We start from the raw sequence: 22959 nt of genomic DNA, 5'->3' as shown, positions 1-22959 counted from the left end.
GTAGCTGGGACTACAGGCGCCGCCACCTCGCCCGGCTAGTTTTTTGTATTTTTTTTAGTAGAGACGGGGTTTCACCGTGTTAGCCAGGATGGTCTCGACCTCCTGACCTCGTGATCCGCCCGTCTCGGCCTCCCAAAGTGCTGGGATTACAGGCTTGAGCCACCGCGCCCGGCCGCAAGGCAGTTTCTTGATTGAAAAGTTGTATTCATTACGCATACTTTCCAGACTCAGAACCCTACTGTATGTAAATTCTCCCTTCGAATTTATCATCCTATTGACTTTCTCCTGTTACCAAGAGATTTCCCCCAAACACTTTCTGCCTTCATTCCATTATACCAGTGCTGGCTAGCTCAGCCTCCCCACCCTTACAGACAGGTATCTAACTTCTAACTCCTCTCCTGTAACATTTCACAATCCTTAAAACTACAAGAGGACAGAACTCAGAATTTTACAGGAACATAATTGATCACTGTACATTAATGGTTGTGGGATGATCAGGCGAACAAAAGTCACATAAAAATAATGTTATCCTCTTCCAAACTCTACCACAAACTTAACATTTAAAGAATACTTAAAAGCCAACAATCTAGGCAGATTTATGTAACATCACTATAAATTTGGAAATAAAAAATGAACAAACGACTGTGAAAATGAAAGGAATGAGGAAGGAATTCCCTATCTTTTAATAAACTTAATAATTATAGAATCAAGATGTCAGGATGCTATAACTACAATCCTAGTAAACTGGTAAACATGGAAAACTAATACATTAAAGATAAACACATTTATATTGAAGTATTAAAATAAATATATTCACACAAGACATTGAAAGACTGACAAAAGAGGATAAATTCCAACATTAGATTCTACTTCTTAGAATAAAAGACCTCAATTGTAATTTTGAATAAAACGAACAAGATGCTGTGAATTTACTCTGTTAAAATAAGATTGTTTGATTTTAATGTTTTCTAATTTGACAAACACTTATGAGTGGATTTCAAGTTCTGTCTCTAAATGGACAAAACTAGAATCTCATTGTTTTAATAATAGCAATTCTATGAAAAACAAAATCCAGACCTTATAAGCAGACACACTCACTCTTACACACACATACACCCTAATATTGCCCAAGCTCCCATTCCATATTTCAAAAAGGCTTAAACAATAGTAAATCACATGGTCTCCTCTTTCTGTTTCAACTTTATACTTTTCCCCTAACAGCTTTACAATAAGGAAATAAACATTTTTAATCACTAAGTAGTCTTCAAATTTTAAGTTCATACTCAGAACAAAGGAAACAGAATATGAAACTTTCCTACAGAATTAGGCAAATTTTCCTCTACTAACATACTAAACTTTGATATTGCTATTTATATTGATTCCAATATTGTTATATTATTATTAAATAAAATAGAAATGAAAATGTACCACAGTAACAATCTGAGATAACTATTTTGATTTATCCTTTCTTCTTTCTCTACTGTATTCTCTCTTTTGTTCCATTTTCTTCTACTCTTATAGCAACTGAGTCACAAGAAAAACCTCAGAGAACAAAAATGTAGTTTGAACATCACCATGGAATCACCAAGTCCTTACCAGATAAGATTTGCTTCAACTTACCCACGTTTGATGTTATGTAATTCCTTGTCCTTCCCTTTGTCCTTCTCCTTTTCTCTTTTCTCTTTATCTCTGCCTTTACGTCGTTCTCTATCCCGAGACCGACTACGTGTTCTTCTGTGACTGGACCTTTCACTGCTACGACTGTGAGAACGGAGACGAGGTCTTGACCTGGACCTATGGTAAGCAGATTTTGTTAAATAAACTTACTGTATAAGTTGTATTATGAAAAGTAAATACTCTTTTAAATTATCTGAAAAAAACTACTTAGTTTTAGTTGTGGACTCAGAATTAAATAATCATGTGAAGCAAGCACCTGAATATGATTCTTTATGAGTAAATGCTCTCACTTGAAATAATATGTGGGAAATATATATGCTAACTTTATAGGAAATAATGATGCAGTTAAAAAGTGTTTGCCTTAAAGGTTCAAATCTAGTCTTAATTATTCACATCTCCTCAAATAATGTATCTAATTTAATCTATAAGGATAGGGCTTTCCTTTTCTCTACAATCGTTGCTTCCATATCTATTCAAGCTTATTTCTTATTTCTAATTGTTCCAATATAAATATTGATCCACTCCAATCCAGCTATTCTTTGTATTTAATGCATTATGGTACAATACTAAGAAGTAATTATTTCAGGTTCTGGTTACAGTATTGATTTAAAACAAACAAACAAACAAACAAACTCTATCAGACTGACAATCCTACAGATAATTTTTAAAAACAACCCAGGTTGACCCTTGAACAACATGGGTTTCAACTGCATGGATCCACTTACAGGTGGATTTTCTTCCATCTCTGCCACCACTGAGACAGCAAGGCAAACCCTTCCTCTGCCTCTTCCTCCTGAGCCTATTCAACATGAAGATGAGGATGACAACCTTTATGATGATCCACTTCCACTTAGTGAATATTAAATATATTTTATCTTCATGCAGGGTGCGGTGGCTCATGCCTGTAATCCCAGCACTTTGGGAGGCCAAGGCAGGTAGATCACTTGAGGGCAGGAGATCGAGACCAGCCTGGCCAACACGGTAAAACCTCGCCTCTACTAAAAATACAAAAATTAGCTGGGCGTGGTGGCTCATGCCTGTAATCCCAGCTACTCGAGAAGCTGAAACAGGAGACTTGCTTAAATCTGGGAGGTGGAGGCTGCAGTGAGCCCAGACTGTACCACTGCACTCCAGCCTGGGCGACAGAGAAAGACTCCATCTCAAAAACAAACAAATAAACAACAACAACAAAAACAGAATTGTTGCCATTTTAATCCAACCATGTGATTTTCCTGCTAAACAAAACAATAAACAAACAAAAGTATGTTTTTCAGAGGAAAATAACAGAGTTTTCATAATACTCACTTTGTCCAGGATAAAAACCCAAAATTCCTAGATAAATGAAGAAACACAAAAAATGTGTTCTCTTCTTAAAAGACAGTATATGAAAAGCAACTGAGATTAAACTAGATGTTAAAATTAACAGATAAGGATTTTAAAGCAGTAAGTTTAACTAGGCTAATAATGAATATAAAATTAAGCAATCTCAATAGGAATACCAGAACATGAAAAAAAAATTCTGTAACTGAAAAACACAGTCTCTGAAATTAAAATTATGCTGGATGAGATTAAAAGCACACTGGTAATAACAGAGGAAAGAATCTGTATACATGCAAATAAATCGATCAAAATTACCCATTATGAAGAACTAAGAGGAAAAAGATTGTTAATAAGAAAGACCCTCAGGGATCTGTGTGACAAGATTCAAATGCCTAACAAGCTTATTTAAACCCAGAAATAGAGAAAACAGAGGATGAAGCAGAAAACATTTTTTCAGTGGTGAGCAAAAAATTTTCCAAAGTTAATAAAAGAAAAATTTACAGATTCTTTATTAGAAGTTCAACAAACCAAGTAAGATAAATATTAAGAAGACCATGATTAGAAATACTATAGTCAAACTGAAAAACACTAAAGGTGTAGAGAAATTTTGAAAGTATTCAGAGGAAAAACAACACATTACATACAGGTGAACAATGATACCAACTATTGCCACTGACTTCTTATCAAAAACAATGGAAATCAGAAGACAGTGGAATGAAATTCTTAACATGGTGAAAGAAAACAAAAGGTCAACCTAGAATTTTATACCCAGCAAAAATATCCCTCAAAAAATGAAAGTAAAATAAGGACATTTTTTAGACAAAGGAAAAGTAAACAAATATCAACAGAAGACTTGCATTACAATAAATACTAAAGAAAGTTCTTCAGGCCGAAAAGGAATGATAACAGATGAAAACGTGGATCTTTAGGAAGGAATGAAGACTACCAGAAAGTAAATAAATAGGTAAGTATCAAAAACTGTTTATTTCCCTTAATTTATTTAAAACACATATAAGTGCTCAAAGTAAAAATAATAGTATTTTACTCTAAGGTTTATAATGAAGGTAGACATAATACAAATAATCTCTATAGAATAAAGCATGGGGCAGGTAAATAAACCTATACTGTTAAAAGGTTTCTATATTTCACATTAAATGGTGAAATAATAATTCTAAGTACACTGAAATGTTAAGAGCATACACTGTAATCCTTAGAGCAACTACTAAAAAAAGAAGAAAATAAGTATGCTAAAAAGTCAATAGATTAATTTTAAAGGAATTATTAAAATACTCATTAATCCAAAAGGAAGCTGGAAAGGAAGCAAAAAGAAAAAAAGGCAAATACATAAAATAATAAAATGATAGACTAATTATATCATAAGTACATTAGATATTAATAAACAAAATATTGTAAAAAGGCTGTTTGTCAAAGGTATAAAAAGCAATACTGTATGCCATCTAGAAGAACGACTATATGCTATCTACAAAATATGTACTTTAAATAAGCAGACACAGATAGGTTAAAAGTAAATGTCTAGGCCAGGCGCAGTGGCTCACGCCTGTAATCCCAGCACTTTGGGAGGCCGAAGTGAGCGGATCACGAGGTCACGAGATTGAGACCATCCTGGCCAACACGGTGAAACCCCATCTCTATTAAAAAATACAAAAAATTAGCTGGGCCTGGTGGCGAGCACCTGTAGTCCCAGCTACTCAGGAGGCTGAGGCAGGAGAATGGCGTGAACCCGGGAGGTGGAGTTTGCAGGGAGCCAAGATAGTGCCACTGCACTCCAGCCTGGGCGGCGAGAGAGACTCTGTCTCAAAAAAAAAAAAAAAGTAAATGGCTAAAAATATATACATCATATAAACAGCAAGTACAGGAAAGCTGAAGTTAATATATTAATACCACCTAAACTAGACTTCAGAAACTAAGAGTATCACCCAAAATAAAAATGGATACTTCATGATAATCAAAGGATCAATTCCTAGGTAGAAATCATGCAGAACATGTTTATCTGACCGAAACAGAATTAAATTAGAATTTAACAATAAGACATACAGAAAAACTCCAGATATATGGAAACCAAATAATACACTTTCAAATAATCCATGAGTCAAGTAAGAAAGCACAAAGGAAATTTAAAAGTATTTTGAACTGAATGAAAATGAAAAATACAACATATGAGAGTTTGTGGGATGCAGCTAAAGCAATGTTTAGGGAGACATTTATAGTTTTAAATGTTTATATTAGAAAAGAAGAAATATCTAAAATCAATTACCTAAGGTTTCACTTTAAGAAGCTACAAAAAGAAGAGCAAAGCACTATAAACCAAAGTAGCTGGAAGAAAGGAAACACTAAAGAGAAAATCAATGGAAGGAAAACTAAAAAAGCCAAAATCTGGTACCCTGAGAATATCAATAAAATTAATGTCTCAGCTAAAGTGATCAAATGAAAGAAAAAGAGCAAATACAAATAACCAATACAAATTACCGAAGAATAAAGAATGTGGATGATGGAGACATCACATGAACTCATCCTAGATACTTAGAATATATATTAGTCCATTTTCACTCTGCTGAAAAAGACATACCTGAGACTCGGAAATTTACAAAAGAAAGAGATTTACTGGACCTACAGTTCCACATGGCTGGGGAGGCCTCAAAATCATGGTGGAAGGCAAGGAGTAGCAAGTCACATCTTATGTGGATGGCAGCCGGCAAAGAAAGAGCTTGGGCTAGAAACTCCCATTTTTAAAACCAACAGATCTCATGAGACCCATTCACCATCATGAGAACAGCACGGGAAAGACCCGCTCCTATGATTCAGTCATCTCCCACGGGGTCTCTCCCACAACACATGGAAATTATGGGAGCTACAATTTGAGATTTGGGTGGGGACACAGAGCCAAACTGTATCATGATATATGTAAGTCTTTAAGAGAATTACATGGCTTTCAGCAGCAGTAACATTTGTCCTTGTCCATCTCTAATGCGTTCACTTAATAAATAAAGAAGAATATTGGATCAGAAACCCGCAAACTTTCTTAATGTGAGTTTAAGAAATTTCTTCCTTTTCTTCCTTCCTTCCTCCTTTCCTTTCCTTTTCCTTTTCTTCTTTCCTTTCCTTCCTACATTTCTTCATTCCTTTATTTATTTATTTGAGACAAGGTCTAACTCTGTCACCCAGGCTGGAGTGCAGCAGCATGATCATATCCTACACAACCTCAAATTCCCTGACTCAAGCGATCCTCCCGCATCAGCCTCCCAAGTAGCTGGGACTACATATGCGTGCCACCATGCTCAGCTAATTGTGTGTGTGTGTGTGTGTGTGTGAGAGTGTGTGTGTGTGTGTGTGTGTGTGTGTGTGTCTATATAGATGGGGTCTATTTTGTCCAGGCTGGTCTTAAACTCCTAGCTTCAAGTGATTTTCCCATGTCAGCCTCCCAAAGTTCTGGGATTATAGGCATGAGCTACTACATCAACCTGCAGTTATAATATTTATTGCTGCTGTTAACATAGGTTTAATTATTTTATTGTCCTAATTTACAAATATGAAATTTCTACCATTTGCTCTATAAGTTTCTTTGACTATGCCTTAATTTTGACACGAGTATCTTTCTATATCAAAATTTTATCATCACAACTTACTGTCCCCACAGATATTACCTGATTCCTTTCTGATTAAATTTTCTATTATGTGTAAATACGTGGAAATTTTAACAGATTACTAAAATCTTTGAGTAATAATCAGTCAAATTTTTAAGTTTTCTGATAAAAAAAGCAATAACAATGTAAATGGAAGGCAGCCTTATTTTGTGATAACCTCAGCCACTATAAATACATTATATGCATATAGACATACAGAATATTTTCATTATTTGGTTCCATATTATTTAGGACCAAAATATGATTCTGGCAATTAACTGTGAAAATACAGAGTAACAAAAGACAGGCGAGTTAAACATTAATACAATTCTAAGGCTTATTTTTAAACTAAATCTGTAACAAAAGCTCATTTCTTATTCATTTGCCTCTTTTTATTAAAAAAATACATATACTGTTGGACAAAATATACACTATTTTGGCTCCAGATGAGGTGGATTTTGGTAAAATCGTGTTTTTACTGTACCCTTAAAATTAAATGTATCTGTTACTAATATGCTCAAAGTTACATACGTATTCAGATTTAGAAGATACAGAAATCCTCAAATAATAGTGCCCTTGAACAAGCTATTACCTCTCTGAGCTTCTGTTTCCTTATGTGCAAAATGACAGTAATATTTACCTTACCATGGGAATGAAATAATATTACCTGAGTTGTGAAATAACACAAGTGATTTGGGAGAAGGAGGCAGGCACTAGGAAAGAAGTTAACTGAGGGAGGTACTAATTTGAGTGAATTTGTAAAATCTGAATCAGAAGCATATGAAATATGTTTCCCTCACACCATAGCATTCTGATTTTGACAGACCTTTAAAATCTCAAGGCTGGCATAAGAATCGCTCAAGGTTCAATGTATGTCTTTTATATAGGAAAGTGAATAATAATAATCTGAAGGACTAAAATCCTTGTCTTCACAGATAACCCTCGGCAGCCAAATACATGATCTTCAGCGGTCTGCTATTAACAGGAAGACCATATCACCTATCATCTAAGTCTTGAAGCCTTTGGAGGATAAAAGGAAATATCTGGGGGATATGTAGGTCTTGAAGAAGGTACTATAACATGAAGACAACAGGGCTTAATTGGCACTGTCCCAGAGGAAGCAGAGTCTGATCACATTTCTATCACTATTATAGAAAAATGGGATACTGCAATTAGCAGTGAGGTCTTCTATCAAGTACTATCTACCCAACCCTCCCTAGCACCTTATTTCCCAATCTTCGACTTCTCCCAACTTACCAATTAATTAAGCAAGCTCAGTTATCTCCAAACCCATCTCACAGTTTTCCCTAACACAAGGACTCTACTATAGAAACATATGCCTGCCATTTTCCAAACTAATTGTGCTCACTATTTACCCTACATCTTCATACAAGCAATTCGTGTCTTGAAAATTCTGGTATATTCTATAAATGTTGCTGGTGTGGCTCAATAAACTGTGATAGCAATAGCAGATCTATAAGTCAAGTCACATGATGTTAAATTCAAAGAAAGTAGTAAGTTTTAAAACATCAGAGTATGCACAGTATGCATAGTATAAGCTATTGGACCTTCCCCCTGCCCTTTGTGTCTTAATGTTCATTGTTTTAATCCTCACACTGTCTGCCTCTTAATCATGCTTATAGATTGCAAGTAGCAAAAAGTGAGTCTGAAGAAAATACGTGTGAAAAGACAGTAAATGCAAAACAAAGAGAGAAAAAAAATTATTCAAAGCTGTTAAAACAACCATGAAACCAAGCACAGATTGAAATAAACTAAGCTGCTAACTTCTTAGTTGTCATAAGAATTGACTTTACACAATTTTGAGTAAAACTCACATCCTGGACATACGAACAACTCCATTTACTTTATTAAGTAACTTTACTTACAAATTTGAATGGTCCTCATCAAGAAGAAAGTAGAAGTTCAGGGTAAAAAGATTTCCTACCCAGACCAAACAAACAAAAAGCCAAAGAAACTATATTAAAATTTAAGACTTATTTATCCCTCATTCCTTAAATAAATATATCTCTGATAAATCACTCTAGAAGTCTCTAGAGTACCAAAGTCAATATGGAGATCTATTATAAGCAAAGAAACATTTGATAAAAAATGTGGCACTCTAGAACATCCAATATATAAGCAATAAATGGACAGCAAGATGTCCTATTATACCAGATAAATGCTTTCAATATCTACAGAATAAGAAAAGTCCCTGCAACATCTCTACATAAAATGAATTACTGCCCTAAAAAAACAATTTATCAAGTTTCTTAATTGGCTAATAAGTTCTAAACACATGTAATCAAAACAAATACCCTAATATTTTGTCTTTCAAAAGAAAACTACAATACTTCAAGTAGTCTGTTCAGTTAAGTTCTACCTATAAATAAAGACTACATTTACCATAAAATAAAACTGTAATTAAAATTAAATAATCACACATTGAATAAAAATAACATGGATTCCATGTCAGGATGACATTTTGAACATGGATACCTAATTTCACTCCCTACTAAATTTCAACTAAAATGATAAAAATAAGAGGAATTTTTTTAAGGATCCATTCTAGGAAAGAGATGCGCTTTGGAAAGGAAGGTGTCCACCAGTGGCTTGGTGATAAAGAAAAACTAGGAAACAAGGTACTGAAGTTCAGAGATCTACAAAAACAAGATCATAAATGATGCCTGTAGTCTCAGCTACCTGAGAGTCTGAGGCAGGAGAATCACTTGACTCTAGGAGTTAGAAGGCTGCAGTAAGCTCAGATTGGAGTGAGCCACTGTACTCCAGCCTGCATGACTGAGCGAGACCCTATTTCTAATAAAATGAAAGAAAGAAACTCCACCTCATGATACTAAACAATAGAGTGCCATTCAAGAAGGCTTAAAGTCATATGAAATCTTCAGTCCATTTACAGTATTGTCTATTACTGCTGATCCAGGAAAATTATCAAGAATGACATAAAAAGAAAATCCAACATCCATACAAAGCAACTATAAGAAACAGAAATAATCAAAATTTTTCAAAAAATGCAAATATATCTCACCAAAAACCATGAAATAGAGAAGACTATAACATAGCACTAGAAAATGAATCAAACATAAAGAAACAAGCAAAAAAAAAAAAAAAAAAAAACCAGGGCAAAAATAGACAAACAACAGGGAGATATGAAATGACCATTATCTGATTTTAGGGAAAAGCTCAATTTATTTAAAATAAAAATAAAATAACTAAAATTAAAATAAGTCATCCCAGAAATGAATATTAAATTACAACATGCTCACATAATAAGAGACATAGATGTTAATGATGAAAAGGGCCAAGAGAAAGAAAACAAAAGTAGTGAAAAATTTCAGAAAAAAGTTACAGAAAGAAGAGGCACACAATGAACAACCAACTAGTTGAGGTTCCAAAAGAAAACACAAGGTAACAGATCATTACAATCATAATGCAAGAACAGTCCTGTAACTAAAGCCATCCACATGTAGAAAGGGTCCACCACAGGGAAATAAACTACCCATAATTAACCCTGAGATATATACTGATTAAGTTACTGCTCATTAAAGATAAAGGAAAAAGAATATTCTGATTAAGTCACTAACAAAGAAAGACAAGTTGATACCAGTCTCAACTGCATGATACACAGCAAAACAATGGCTTTAATTTTTTTTGAGAAATTCAAGAGGGAATAAGTATGTTGGCCATGTTACATCCCACTGGCCATGTATTCCAGCCAAGCTATCCTTCAAAAATCAAAGCCACAGAAAAACAAAAGTAATAAAAGTAGTAATTTATGTTAGATTTATATAAGTCAAGACCATGCAACAATTTCTAGGTAAGTCACTGAAGGTATAATTAAAATAATATAAACTAGTCACCTAATAGAAAATAAAATGAAATAAAATTAGTCCAAAGAAGAAAGTAGAAAAAAAAGAAAAAATGGATTGCACAAATAGAAAATGAAGAATAAGATGGTAGAATTAAATCCAAATATATCAGTAATTAATAAATATAAATGGACTAAATAATACAATCGAAAGATTGTCCAACTGAAGGCAACAAACTACAAGCAGCTTTCAAAATGAACATCTTCAGTATTAAAACAGAGAAGAGTTCAAAGTAAAGGCAGAGAAAAAAAGATCATGCACGCACTAACAAAAAGAAAGTAAGATGGTGAAACCATACCAATGTCAGATAAAGTAGACTTCAAAATAAAGGCTACTATTAGAGACAGTCCTTGATGATAAGGGTAATCCCAAAAGTGTGTATTAATCTAACATTCCTGAATTTATAAATATGTAATAAAAGAGCCTCAAAATATGTAAAGCAGAAGTTGACAAAACTTAAAGGCAGAATCTTGATTGTGGATTTGTAATGTAAATTTAGAAAGTAAAGACACAGAAGATTTGAACTCATGGTTAAATTTACCTATTAACTATACTTCAAAACTTCTTAATACTCATTCTTATCAAATGTACCTATAATATTTCTTAAAATAAACTATAGGGTGGGCCACGAAGGTAACCTCAACACATTTCAAATCTAGAAAGCATTCAGATTATGTTTTCTAACTATAGTACAATTAAGGAAGAAAACAATAAACAAAAGACAACTAGAAGAATCCCCAAATGTTTGGAAATTAAGTAATACATGTTTATATATCCCAAGGGAAAGAAGAAATCACAATGAGAATCTTTAAAATATGTGAATCAAATAAAAGCTAAAATATAACACATCAAAAATTTGTAGAATATATCTACAGCACAGCTCAGACGAAAATTTATAGAGCTATAAAGGCACAAATAAGAAAAGAATAAAAGCTAAAAATAAATCATCTAAGCACCCATCTCAAAGGGAAAAAAAAACAGAAAAGTAAACTCAAAAGGTAAAAGGAAAGAAATAAAGAGAAAAGAAGCAAATAATGAAACAAAAGATCAAGAAAGACCAAAGTTGATTTCTTGAAAGATTAATAAGGTTGATAAATTATTCATAGAAATTATTCTTTTAAAAAAGAAATCACAAATAAAATAATCAATATTAGATTTAAATCATCTTTTGCCCATATGGGTTAAAAGCTATGAAAATAATCTTTCTACCATAAACAACTAGAAAAGCAGATAAAATGTATGAAACAACTGATTCAGATACTACGCAACAGGCAGCCTAGGGATATGATTCCTAACCTTAGGTGTACCTCAGTTTACTGCCTTTAGAAACTTTCCAGACCACAGAGCAGGAAGAGGGAACCTAAACAAAAGCCTGGTGGATCTGCTGAGCTAAGGAGACAGACAGACCGGGTCTGCTGAGCTAAGGAGACAGAGACAGACCTTCAGGTAGATCAAGGTTGCTAGGATTTGCAAAGCTCTGTATCAAACAGAAGGAAGTTTGACGGAAAGAGGAATACAGAAATCTGAAGTAGCGTCCCCTCGATCTTCTGATGAATTCTAATCTATAAATATGTGAGGTGAAATTCCATGGAACCAGGGAAAAATATACTGGAAAACTGAAAAATTCCTAAATACCACACAGGGGGAGAAACAGAGTTCCCACAAGCCAGGAGACACCTTCTACCAAAGGCATTGCATAGAGTCAAGTATTAACACTGGAACAAAATTAGCCAGAAAAAATGTATCCTAGACCCATCTTAACAAAGCCTAAAAATAAGCCTTGATATTTGTAAAGTATAGCAACGTGATGAGGTTATCTCATGGCTTCATGAGAGTTTATTATACTATTCTCTACTTCAATGAATGCTTAATTTTTCTACATTCAAAGGTTAAAAAAATTATTTGAACCTTCATTTATATATCTGTTATTTGAAACTAACCATAAAAATCACAGTGGCCAGTTTTTCAGTCCAATCCATATAAACCTATTCAGAAATTACCTGAAACCTTATATAAATACACCCACCAGCAACAATGCTATTTTGGGGGGAAAAAATATAAATATTGTGAATTTTAACTAAGACAAATTAAGCAAATAGATATTTTACAGCTTTGAGTATTTACTGACCCTCATCTGCCTAAGAGAAATCTGTTCATATCAGCATAGGTGTCAAATGTTCTAAACCGTAAAACCAGAGTCAACTGTCCTTACCAGAGGCAGAGGCTCAAGCCTCTACTTGCTGTGTAGATCAAGTGTTTGTAAAGAGGGGTTGTTTGTATATTCCTAATATGTAATTCTAGTTATATTGCTCAATTGAATAACATATCTTATCAAAATGCCAGAAACATTTATTTGGACCTATAACTCATATCAAGTTTTACTACTGAGCTATCAGAATGCAAAGCTGGTAAATAAAAATCAAAACCAATCTCCCCTTTACTATAATAGTTAATGCTCTAAAATATGTATAATAATATGCTTGTTTAGTATATGTCTCGTTTAGCAACATGATAGGGCATAACACCTTCCCCTATTATTACCAAGGATCATCTATGTGCTAAGAAGCATGCAAGCTATATTCATGTACTTTATCTCACTCAATTCTCCAGTTTCAAACAAATAGCTGTTGTTATCAACCCTTTTGGTGCTTTGGATATTTTTTCCCTATTGGGGGACAGCTGTTTGGTTTTGTTTTTACTTTGAGAAAACTGGACTCTTAAAAGTTCAGAGGTCACAGAGTCAACGAGTGATAAAACTGAAATCGAATCTCAGGTTTGTCCACATCCTTTCAACTACGACATACTGCCAATGAGATCTGATTGCAGTATCATTTTCAAATAAAATCTATAAAACAGAAAGATTTACACAGACTCATTTCTAAAATATTATCAAAAGATTTAACCCTATCTTATCACAAGTAGATCCATTTAACTAAATATTTTGGAACTCATGATATCAACCATACAAATTCCCAATCATCATCTCTGGTCTCCCTATTTTTAAGATATTAAGGGTAGAATTGGGAAGAATGGGAAAAAAAGCAAAAGAGAAACACAGAAAGACAGTGCCTCCCCACTAAAAAAGCATATAACCCACCCACTATGCCAAAGGTTAAGTCGTTTAGTCAAGTTCAAAGATCTTCAAAGACTTCTTAGATCCAGATAAGCCCATATGTTACCAAAATTCTGTGAAAAAGCTATTGCTTTCCAATCTGCTTCTCATGTTTAAGATATAGAACACACAGATGCTTGGCATCACTCATCAGTCTTCCTAAATTTTCACACCAGATAATCAAGGTCCACCAATAACTTTCCTATCTAAAAATCCTAGAAATGTCTTTATTCCATCAGTGCCTGGTTCCCTTGTTAAATCAGAAAGTAACCATAAAAGACCATTCAGTTACTGTACAATAAGTGTTAATTTGCTAATTTCTTCACAGGTAATCAATTAAAATGTAAAATATTGGATAAAACTAGTTGCACTAAATTTAATAGCTGCTCCATAAGCATAATTAGTTTCACAAAGGCCATATGTATCCTGAACAGAGACAGAGTTGAAACAAATAGACAGATTTTAAACAAGTTTGAGAAAATCTGCATTTAATTAGCAGGTGGGCACTACAACTGCATAACATTTTTATACATTTATATTTATGAAGTGACAGAAGATCTAAAGGCTTTTTAAAACAGCGTTTATTGTTTGAATGGGAACTGTTTTGCTGCATGCTAAAGTGATTTAAGTCCTTATAGCTCTGCTTTGAAAAAAAAATCATAAATGGTGAAAGAAAACATGTGGAAAACTGTAAAACTAGAAAGAATTCTCGACAAAAAACAGATACACATACCATAACTAAAAGGAACTACACTTAATTAAATGTACACTACATCTGGAATATCAGCCTAATAACATGTGAAACTATTAATTTTCATTGTTCTAAAGGAAATGAGGTCAGTGTCATTTAATAATTCCTCCAATTACATTGGGCTAACTCATTGGACTGTATGTTCTGGACACCATCTAATCTTAAAATGCTATATACTTTACATTATCCTTAAGTTAAACTTTTAAATAAAGGCATTTAAATTACAAAGGGGTAAAATAATAAAATCAGCAAATGAATTTTTTAGCAGCTGGTAGCTACTAGTATTATATTTAAAACTTTATGGCTTTGAATGAGATTTTTCATGGACACTCATAAGTCTGAGTACATATTTGTTAGTTCTTATTAACACTGAAATCATTACTTTAAATATAGGAGTAGAATGCATAATTTTTAAAAGCAAAATGATGTTTACGGCACCAATAATTTCATTAGTTGGCTATATTTATTATTATTAGTTTTTAAATGTATGAAAAACAATAGGGCTTTTGAGGGCAAAATGCTTTAAGGACTCTAAGGAGCAATAATATTTTTTGTAAAAGAAAATGACGATTTTCCCAAATAAAACTGGATAATGAAGCAAATTCCTGCACTGTCCGTCTCTGCAGTGGAGAGTTAGAGAGAAGTCCTTATCAAGTAAGCAAACCAGTACCTTAAAAGTTAACTGTTTTCTCACTTAGCCAAATAAAGAGTGTGAAGCCTCCCATTTAGGTATCAAAGACACTGCACTTCAAATTTTCTTCAAATAGTAAAGTCCATATGCACAAACAAATTTAAATTATTAAACATTAATCTTGATTCTGGTAGCTTATTTTTGGAATTTAAGAAGTATCAACATGTTTTCTAATGTGCAAAATCTAAATCTGTACATGAACATTTTAAGTATTTATGGAATCCATGCATCAAAAAAAGATTTAAAACAACAAATATGATTGTAAAATCAAACTCTGAAAACTATGTGCTTTGTAATCAACATTAATAAATACTTTATATTAAAAAATAAAAATACAGATCACTGTCCCTCAAAATAATTAAAAGTTTTTATATTAAAATTTGCCTTTACAGTTTATTCATATGAAATAGAAACTTATTGGGACAAAATATTAATATCTCTTAATTATAGCAAATTTTATTATTCTAAAGCTAAAAGAAAAACTTAAGATACTTGACAGCTTTATTTACTAAGAAGTATCCTTAAACATTATAAAGTTACAAGTAACTTGCTGAATGATTTCACACAACTATGTAAAACATCACGTACATGGACACACCTAATAGTTTACCAAATACATTGTTATCTGCTTGCCTTTAAATTAGACTTCCAACTCCCTTGTTTTATACTTTTCTTCCAAATCTGGGAACAAGTTCTAAATTGTTTATGTCATTATTTTAATTGCCCAAAAAAAGGCTTTAATGGTAATGAAAGAATCTGAAAAAGCAAGATGCCTTAGGCATGAAACATCTCAATGGTCACCATATTTTATAAATGAGAAACAGAACTCAGGTACACCCCGCATTATTGTGTATTGTATTGCATTGTGTGATATGCTCAGGTACAAGAGGAAAAAATACTTGAAATTGAAGCATACGTTAGTATATTTCTTGATTTGGTGTGAGTGCTTCAAAAATAATGCTAGGTTTGTTGTTGTTTTGTTTTTTTCATAAACCATATAATAGGAAGCAGAAAAGATTTTAAAAAGAGACAGAGTCTATATCTTTGAGGTTTTGTTCCATGATGCAAGAAGAAACAAAGGCAAGCTACTAATGAATAAGAACATCTTAGTTAACTGAAAAATCAAAAATTATACTTTTTCTTAGTTTTCTCCACAGATCTTTATCCTGCATATTTCCAGCGTGATTTAATAAAGATATTCCTAAATTCAAGTTCCAGATTCGGTATAAATAATTGATTTTATACTACTGGAAACAACACAAAGAAGAAAGTAAACTTAAAAGTGAAACCCACCCCAATAACACCTAGCATGTATGGATTTTTATCAACAATAAGACCAAACAGCAATCTTTTTTATCTAATTTAGAGATGGTATCACTTTGTCACCCAATCTGGAATGCAGTGTCATGATCACTGCAGCTTCAAACTACATGGCTCAAGCAATCCTCCCCCATCAGCCCCCTGAGTAGCTAGGACTACAGGTGCATGCCACCATGCCCAATTAATTTTTTATTTTTGGAGAGATGGAGTCTAACTATGCTGCCTGTGTTGGTCTTGAACTCCTGGTCTCAAGCAATTCTCCTTCCTCAGCCTCCCAACATGCTGGGATTACAGGTATGAGCCACCAAACCCAACTGAAAAGGAAACTTTAGGCTCATATTCAAACTTACAAATTATTGTTTTACTTTTTATTTTTATAACTCCTTTTTTTAGAGGTCCTTCCTAAAAAATGGTTTCAATATATAATCATGTCTATTTCCAGCTGATATTTTACTTTTTAAGCAAAAACATAACTTCTTAACTAAATCAATTTTACAATGAATAACCTATAAATTCACTAGAAGATCAACCTACACAAACAATACAAAGGCACTTCTTTTTTTAAACAATCACTCATTTCCATTTTTACTACTGAGTAAAGGAAAAAGAGGTTATTAAAAAAAACTTTAAAGTGTCATTTTAGTTGAACTTAGCATTGAAAAAATAATTAAATTAAAATTCAATCTATTATCTTGAAAATAATCAAAACCATTTTATTTTCCTGAAAAGTATTTTAAAATCCTCAAACTATCACCTGGAGTTTTCCTTATGGATAATTTAAATATAAGGTAAGTTTATTTTCTTACCTTTATCTGGACCAATAGTATTAATTAACTTATTTATCTTTGTCTGCATTACTAACAGATTTGTAGAAAGATTTAGAAAGGGGAAGGGAAATATTGGAAGGAGTGACAATTGGCAAATTCATACAGAAGGAGAATACAGAATAAAATTTAAAATTAGATACTGGAAAAAAATAAAATAAAATTAGACCTTAGAAACTATCAAATCAGAATAGTTTGGGGCCAGACAGTACTTTATAGCATTACTGTACAGCTCAGTACCATATCATAATTAATATTCATAAAGGTCCCAAGTAATTAGCAAAAACAGAATACAACTGGAATTAAACTTCCTTTTAAAAAAACTGCTACATATGAGAAATAAAAGTTGGGATCTACCCTTGAGAGAAGAATAGTACTTAAAAAGTATCAGAACAAAGGAATAATAATTATTTTATTTGAACCATTCTTTCCTTCTTTCCTTAAACACAAAGCACTCAGTCTGGGCAAAAAAGGCTTAAAAGAAAAAAGATTTCAACACAAACTCTCAAAGTATTTTCCAGTAACACTTAGCCTACAGAATTAACTCTGAGAGTTTAAGGAAACCTAAAGCTGCCCTAAGTCTATGTTTGGGCCTGAGTAAGCCAAACAGCCCAGAACGCCAAGAACTAAGACATACAGATATCTTGAAATCCTTGAAAGTTCTACCAGGCCAGTGAATTACAAAGGTATTTAAAGTAAAATTTATAATCTGGGGCCCACTCATAAGCCAATGTGAACTCCAGTTAGGGAGTTTCTCTATCACCTAAGAAAAAGTATTTGTAAAATCAGCTTGTTCATTAAATTTCACTTACCTGTTGATTTGTAATTGAAAATCAGAAGGGAAAATTTAGAAGAAGGGAAACACATCAGACATCTTCCTGCCTTTTGGCCTTTGCACAGGCTCTTCCCATCATCTTAACACACTTCCCCAGACATCTAAGATTCCCTCATCTCCTTCATATCTTTGCCTAAATGTCTTCTTTTCATTAAGTTCAGTTCTATCCTGTTAAATACTGAAACCTGCCCTCTTTCCCAACCTCCAGAACTCCCAATGCTCCATAACTTGTTCTATATTTCTTTTTCCCATTGTACTAGACCCAACATACTATATAATTTATTTATTATATTTGTTGTTCATTGACTATTCTCCTTGTTAGAATGTAAGCTCTACAAGAGCAGTTTCTTTTACTAATAATATTCCAGGTGCCCAGAATTGTGCCTTCACAAAAAAAGGCACTCAAATATTTGTTAAGAATAAACAAATAAATAAATTCATGTACTACTTTCTCAATTTGTGTCATCTCTTCTAAAATCTGCACAATTATTTAATATTTTCTTAATAAACTCACTTAAATATTTATCTGATTTGTTTTACATGTACCCAAATTATCCTAATATTAGAAATTACTGTCATTTTCTCCCCTTCCCAATAAAATAGAATACATACAACTAACAGATAAGTTACAATAAGACTATAAGGTATTTTTGTTAAAATTTACATTGCTTTGTATTTCTCACACTATGGTAATAACATCTAAGAAAACTCATAAAGGAAATTTATATAAAATGAACTATTTTATCACTAATTTTCCAACAAAAGCATACACATATTCTGAATTTTATGCAAAGGGAATAAGAAAGTAATCTAGTCCACAAAGGGTCATAATTTGAAGGATTTTCTTAACTCTGGGATAAACGCCATCACATCCTCTCAAATACAGACACTTTTCCAGGTGATAGCTATTTCGCTCATGTGTCCAGAACTCCACGTCTAACCAAGTCTATATTATGAAAATCCAAAAAGGATCCTTAGCATGCCACATTTGCCACATTCATTTTGTTCCCTTGTCCTCAGAGCCCTAATAAACATCTAGTGCTAGTACAGTTCAAGAAAAGGATTTCATAAATTTTCAGGAACAGAAACAGTTTTGCTGATCATCTAGTTCAATGATTCTCATCCCTAGCCATGTATCAGTCACCTGGGGAGCTTTTAAAACTGTACATAGGGCCAGAGGCGGCAGCTCACGCCTGTAATCCCAGCACTTTGGGAGGCCAAGGCGGGCAAATCACAAGCAGGAGTTTGAGATCAGCCTGGCCAACATAGTGAAATCCCGTCTCTACTACAAATACAAAAAATTAGCCGGGCGTGGTGGTAGGTGCCTGTAATTCCAGCTACTCGGGAGGCTGAAGCAGAACTGCTTGAACCTGGGATGCGGAGGTTGCAGTGAGCCGAGATGGCACCACTGCACTCCAGCCCGGGTGACAGTGCGAGACTCCATCTCAAAAAAAAAAAAAAAAAACCACCTCGACCTAAACCTTATACTCTATACAATAATTAAATCAAAATAAATCACACACTTCAAGATAAAATAAAAACTATGAAAGTTCTAAAAAGAGAAACATATAAGAAAAAACTTTCAAATCTAGTATTTGGCAAAGAGTTCTTAGATTTGACACCAAAAGCATAGATCTGATACCATAAAAGGAAGAACTGATAAAACTGGACTTCACCAAAATTTAAAACTTTTGATCTGTAAAAGACTCTGTGAAGAGGATGAAAAGACAAGCTAAAGACTAGAAGAAAATATTTTTTAAGTAAAGAACTCTCAAACCTGAATAGTAAAAAAAAACAACAAAAAACCTATTCAATTAGAAAAAAAGTACAAAACAAGTTAACAGATATTTCACCAAAGAGGATACACAGATAGCAAATAAGTATATGAAAATTTGTTCAGCATCATTAACCATTACAGAAATGCAAATTAAAATGACAATCAGATATCATTATTCAACTATCAGATCAGCTAAAATGAAAACAGCAATGTCAAATATTGGTGGACACAGAGAAACTGGATAGCTCATATAGTGCTATTGGGAATTTAAAACAATACAGCAACTCTGCAAAATAGTTTGGCAGTTTATTACAAAATGAAACATGTAACTACTATGACTCAGCAAGAGTACACTTGGGCATTTATTCCAAAGAAATGAAAATAATATGTTCACACAAAAACCTATACATGAATTATCACAGTAACTTTTCTTATAACAGCCAAAACTGAAAAAAACACTTTCAATGGATGAATAGTTAAACAAACTGAGGTACATCCATACCGTGAGACAGTACTTAGCAATAAGAACAAGTTACTGATATACACAACAACATAGATAAATCTCCAGGGGGTTATGGTGAGTGAAAAAAGCCAATCTCAAAGGTTACATACTATACAATTCCATTTACAAAACGTTCTTAAATGACAAAATTATGAAAAGAACAGATTACTGGTTGCCTAATCGTTTCTCTCAAAGGGGGTTCAAAGGCAAAAGAAAAGAGTTTGCCAAAATAGGGCAATATGAGGGATTCCTGGGGTAATACTCTCTATCTTAGCTGTATCAATGCCAACATTCTGGTTGTGATACCATATTACAGTTTCGGAAAATATTATCAGGGAAACAGGACAAAGAGTGTATAGGATCTCTCTGTATTATTTCATCTACCTGCATGTGAATCCACAACTATCTCAAAACAAAAAGTTAAAAATATACAAATACATTATTCTCAAGGTACTGGCCAATGCAACTAGACAAGATAAAACAATAAGATGTATAAGAAATGGAAATAAAAACAATTTTTATTTGCAGATAGTACACTTAGAAAATCCCAGAGGGGGGAAAATTGATAACATTGACTCAAACCATAAAATAATTCAGCAAGCTTAGCAAAATAAAAACTAATATAAAAAACATAGTATCTATCTGCACAAATAACCAGTAAGTAAATATAACAAATGACAAAATCTCATTTGCAACAAAAACTTAAAAATAAAACATTTAGGAATAAACAAAAAAAAGTTCAAAACCTAACTTTATAGAAACTGTAAAACACCCTGAAACAAAGAGAAGCAAACTAGAACAAATAGAAAGACACCGCTTCTCACTGGTTAGTCATTCTCAACTTCATCAAGGTACCAGGTTTCAATTCACAAACTTAATGTAATCCCAATAAAAATTCCAATGAGCATGTCTATGGAGCTAGAAAAGTTCAACTTAGAATTCATACAGAAAATAAACATCCAAGAATACCCAGAAAACAGTGGAAATCAAAGAATTCTCAAGAGCAAAATTAATGATTAGAAAACAAACAAGAGAAAATAAACAGCTTTTTGGTCAATAATCCCAAAAGTTGGTATATTGAAAAGAACTTAAAAATTGATAAATCTCTGATGAGATTAATCAGGAAAGATAGGAGATTAAAATAGCTTTAACAGGAGCAGGGAGCAGTGGCTCATGCCTGTAATCCCAGCACTTTGGGAGGCCAAGGATGGCAGATCACTTGAGGTCAGAGATCAAGACCAGTCTGGTCAACATGGTGAAACCCCATCTCTACCAAAAAATACAAAAATTAGGCGGGCATGGTGGCATGCACCTACAGTCCCAGTTACTCGTGAGGCAGAGGTGGGATAAAAGCTTGAACCTGGGAGGCAGAAATTGCAGTGAGCTGAGATACTGAGATCCTGCCACAGCACTCCAGCCTGGGCAACAGAGTGAGACCTTGTGTTAGAACAAAAAACAATCAAAACCAAAACAACAACAGGAATGAAAACAGAAGATTCAAATAACTATTAAAAGACAACAGTCTACAGATAACAAAAAGATAAGTAGGTGCTAAAAACAATATCCTGCTAATAAATTTGAAACAGTAAATTGACAAACTCCTATCTGACACACATAAAAATAGAAAATTTTGTCTCAATTCTCTCCATGCTAATTTGTAGAGTCTATGAAATCCCAACAAAATCACATTTTTTGTTTTAGAAAGTCAAGATAATTCTAAAAATTATATTGATATTAAATATTGATATAAAATTATAATTGCAAACAGCCAAAATCAGTCAACATATTCTTTTTTTAAGTACTAGGGTACATGTGCACAACGTGCAGGTTACATACGTGTGCCATATTGGTTTGCTGTACCCATTAACTCATCATTTACATTAGGTATTTCTCCTAATGCTATCCCTCTCCCAGCCCCCCACAACCCGACAGGCTCCAGTGTGTGATGTTCCCTGCCCTGTGTCCAATTGTTCTCATTGTTCAATTCCCACCTATGAGTGAGAACACGCGGTGTTTGGTTTTCTGTCCTTGTGATAGTTTGCTCAGAATGATGGTTTCCAGCTTCATTCATGTCCCTGCAAAAGACATGAACTCATCCTTTTTTTATGGCTGCATAGTATTCCATGGTGTATATGTGCCACATTTCCTTAATCTTGTCTATTATTGATGGACATTTCGGTTGGTTCCAAGTCTTTGCTATTGTGAACAGTGCCACAATAAACATACATGTGCATGTGTTTTAATAGCAGCATGACTTATAATCCTTTGGGTATATACCTAGTAATAGGATTGCTGGGTCAAACGGTATTTCTAGTTCTAGATCCTTGAGGAATCACCACACTGTCTTCCACAATGGCTGAACTAATTTGCACTTCCATCAACAGTGTAAAAGCTTTCCTATTTCTCCACATCCTCTCCAGCATCTGTTATTTCCTGACTTTTTAATTATTGCCATTGTAACTGATGTGAGATGGTATCTCACTGTGGTTTTGATTTGCATTTCTCTGATGACTAGTAATGATGAGCATTTTTTCATGTTTCCGTTGGCTGCATAAATGTCTTCTTTAGAGAAGTGTCTGTTCATATCATTTGCCCACTTTTGGATGGTTTTTTTTTTTTTTTNTT

General features: G+C 33.4%; 1 protein-coding gene across 1 annotated transcript in view; it reads right to left on the bottom strand.

Moving 5' to 3' along the window:
- The window catches only part of RSRC1 (arginine and serine rich coiled-coil 1), a 419086-nt gene that overhangs the window by 327842 nt on the left and 68285 nt on the right, over positions 1-22959 (bottom strand). The window contains exon 4 of the mRNA XM_017890529.1: positions 1621-1794. Within this exon, the coding sequence (XP_017746018.1) occupies positions 1621-1794 (174 nt within the window). The remainder of the gene's footprint in view (positions 1-1620; positions 1795-22959) is intronic.

The sequence above is a fragment of the Rhinopithecus bieti genome, unplaced genomic scaffold (assembly GCF_001698545.2).
Source record: "Rhinopithecus bieti isolate Rb0 unplaced genomic scaffold, ASM169854v2 scaffold_17971, whole genome shotgun sequence".
NCBI classification, from domain to species: Eukaryota; Metazoa; Chordata; class Mammalia; order Primates; family Cercopithecidae; genus Rhinopithecus; species Rhinopithecus bieti.
The sequence above is the reverse complement of the archived record's forward strand: the minus strand, read 5'-3'. Positions and strand labels throughout refer to the sequence as shown.